We start from the raw sequence: 2922 nt of genomic DNA, 5'->3' as shown, positions 1-2922 counted from the left end.
CCATGGTGATCAGCAGAACTGATCAGATAACACCCGGACATGGACGTTGTCAGATACCCAAGGAATCCTGGGTGGGGAGCAGGGCCCTGCGTCTGAATCATCTACTTCCTCCACCCTGGATTGGAGGATTGAGCACCCCCTCCTCTGACCTTCCCACCCCTCTGGAAGGATAAATGGGGAAGAGAGAGTGGGCTGGGGCAATAGCAGCGGGGACCGGTCAAGGTAAGCACCCCCACCAGACCCCACCATCTGGGGTTAGTGCACTGAGAGCTGAGCCTCACATCCAGAGCAGCAGGACCTCAGACTCCGGGTCTGAACTGACCCCTCATCCCGGGGTCCTCGACTCCATCTGCACCCACACCCTGCAGACCCCCGCCGGGCTCAGCCCCCCTGGGTCAAGCAGCCCCTCCTGGCTCCTTCCAGATGCTGAGTCTGCTGGTGCTGGCACTGCCCCTGCTGCTGAGCCTGGGCCACGCGGCCCCTGGTGAGTCCTGACCCTGCTCAGCCCTGTCCCTGTCCCTGCCCCTCCCCCCACAGGCTCCACAACAGGTGGTGGACTCACAGAAGCCCAGGTTTGAGTGGGCACGGGGGCCGGGCTGTGTCCTGTCCTGTCCTGAGAGTGTTTCCTGCCCCAGCCCCGAACCAGGACCTGGAGAGAGTGGGCATCGTGGGGGGGCAGGAGGCCCCTGAAAGCAAGTGGCTCTGGCAGGTGAGCCTGAGAGCCAAACACCATTACTGGATGCACTTCTGTGGGGGCTCCCTCATCCACCCCCAGTGGGTGCTGACCGCCGCGCACTGCCTGGGACCGTGAGTGTCCATGGGGTCTGATGGGTGGGGGCTGGGCCCGGGACTGCATCCGCACTCCCTCCGGGGTGGACAGGAGGCTGCTCAGTCTCCTGAGTAGGTGCTTCTCCCTCCAGGCACATCACAGACCCCGCAGACCTGAGGGTGCAGCTGCGGGAGCAGCACCTCTATTACCGGGACAAGCTGCTGCGCGTCAACCGGGTCATCGTGCACCCCAAGTACTATGTCGTCCAGGAGGGGTTTGACATCGCCCTGATGGAGCTGGAGGACCCTGTGAACATCGCCTGCAATGTCCAGCTGGTCACTCTGCCCCCTGCCTCGGAGACCTTCCCCCCGGGGACCTTGTGCTGGGTGACAGGCTGGGGGGATGTGAACAATGGAGGTGAGTGTCAGCCACAGTTGGAGGGCTTAGGCATGGGGGGCTGGGGGAGGGAAGAAAAGGCTTCTTTGGACTCCTTATTGAATCTACGCACAGCTCCTTTCTCCAGATTGCTGAACCCTTCGTAATGCTGGGACAAGAACCCCGGCATGAATGGATGCCCACCCAGGTGCTCCAACATTAATGGCACCCAACATGGGGCGTCAATAGACCAGCTCAGGGAGTGGTAGTTTCATGAGTCTGGCAGAGGAGAGCAGGGACTGGGTGCCTGGGCAAGGAAGTCACTTAGCGTCTCCGTGCCTCAGTTTCCCCTGGCACGAAAGGGCATCGTCACAGCTGGTATTTCATGGACAGGATATAGGAAGGAGAGCAAACACACACACATAAGGTGTCGTTACTAATAAGGGAAAGCGAACAGTGCCCGCTTCCGCAGGCTGGCCTGCTCTTCTCCCTGTGCCCCGACAAGGAGCCCGAAGCAGGGCCAGGGGGCAGCTGGATGAGCTGGTCTGACCCACCAGCACCATCGTCTTGTCCCCCTTGACCCACAATCCAGAGCAAAGCCTTAGGGACACTGAGCATGAGCAGGTGCCCTGCGTGAGGCACGTCCTCTGGGCCTCCCACAAGGGGCCTGATTGTGGCATCGCCCAGGCGCCCGTGGAGACACAACACCCAGCCCATCCAGCCCCGAAAACTGAGTCCTGGGCCAGGCTGGCCTGGAGTCAGAGCTGGGAGGAACCCAGGCCTGGCTCCCACCTCTTCCCTTCCCCAAAGGGGCGTAAGTGAGCTCAAGGACGAGGCCCCACCTTGGGGGAGAAGGCAGCAACCCTGCATGTGCCTGGGCTCAGGCCTGGCACCAAGGAGACAGTGGCAACCCCCTGCTGCCATCCCATGGCAGGCTGGCAGAGCCTCCCAGCCCAGCCTGCGTTGTCCTCCTCCTCTCACCCCACAGTGTCCCTCCCACCACCGTTCCCCCTGAAGGAGGTGAAGGTCCCCATCGTGGAAAACAGCAAATGTGACTCGGAATACCACACTGGCCTGTCCACGGGGGACAACGTCCGGATTGTCAAGGACAACGTGATCTGTGCCGGGGACGAGGAGAGTGACTCCTGCCAGGTGCGCCCGTGTCCTCCCCCAAGGCCCCACCCCTCAGCCTCTCCAGCCACTTGCTGACCCCTCTCCTCCCCAGGGCGACTCTGGAGGGCCCCTGGTCTGCAAGGTCAATGGCACCTGGATGCAGGCGGGTGTGGTCAGCTGGGGTGAGGGCTGTGCCCAGCCCAACAGGCCCGGCATCTACACCCGCGTCACCTACTACCTGGACTGGATCCACCAGTACGTCCCTGAGGAGCCCTGAGCCCGTCCCTCGGGCTGCCACCTGGGGCCGAGGAGAATCCAGCCCCTCATGTCCCCGACCACTGCTTCCTGCCCAGTGTCTTCCCTTTCCACCTCCCCTGCCCTCTGCCCTGAGCCCCCCTGCCAAACCTCCTCAGCCCAGGGAGTGGGTGGTGGGCACTGCCCCTCATTAAAGCGTGTGAAGAGCACATGTGGTTGTGGTCATGTGTCCCGCTGTGGGCGTCACCGAGGGGGAGGGAGGGCTCCAGGAGCAGCCACACGGCCACTGTGTGTCACTGTGGGGAACCGGCCCTGAGCACTGGGCATGGCTGTGGGGACACCCCCTCCCCAGCCCCTGTTGCCTGGGGCTGTGTCTCCTCAGGGATCGGTCACGTGAATTCAGGACACAT

The 2922-nt window shown here is 62.8% G+C and overlaps 1 protein-coding gene across 2 annotated transcripts; it reads left to right on the top strand.

Moving 5' to 3' along the window:
• The first annotated feature begins 138 nt into the window (after positions 1–138).
• On the top strand, positions 139–2721 carry LOC103304969 (tryptase beta-2-like). 2 transcript variants are annotated; one of them, XM_054714576.1, is made up of 6 exons: positions 145–222; positions 424–484; positions 636–807; positions 921–1186; positions 2133–2296; positions 2370–2721. In XM_054714576.1, exons 2-6 carry the CDS (start codon positions 424–426, stop codon positions 2532–2534), a joined length of 828 nt encoding a protein of 275 aa, XP_054570551.1. In that variant the 5' UTR covers positions 145–222; the 3' UTR covers positions 2535–2721. The 2 variants fall into 2 exon arrangements, with proteins under 2 accessions (XP_054570552.1, XP_054570551.1); XM_054714577.1 differs by lacking the exon at positions 636–807 and having other exon boundaries at positions 139–222.
• The last annotated feature ends 201 nt before the right edge of the window (positions 2722–2922 follow it).

This window comes from Eptesicus fuscus, chromosome 4 (assembly GCF_027574615.1).
Source record: "Eptesicus fuscus isolate TK198812 chromosome 4, DD_ASM_mEF_20220401, whole genome shotgun sequence".
NCBI classification, from domain to species: domain Eukaryota; kingdom Metazoa; phylum Chordata; class Mammalia; order Chiroptera; family Vespertilionidae; genus Eptesicus; species Eptesicus fuscus.
The sequence above is the reverse complement of the archived record's forward strand: the minus strand, read 5'-3'. Positions and strand labels throughout refer to the sequence as shown.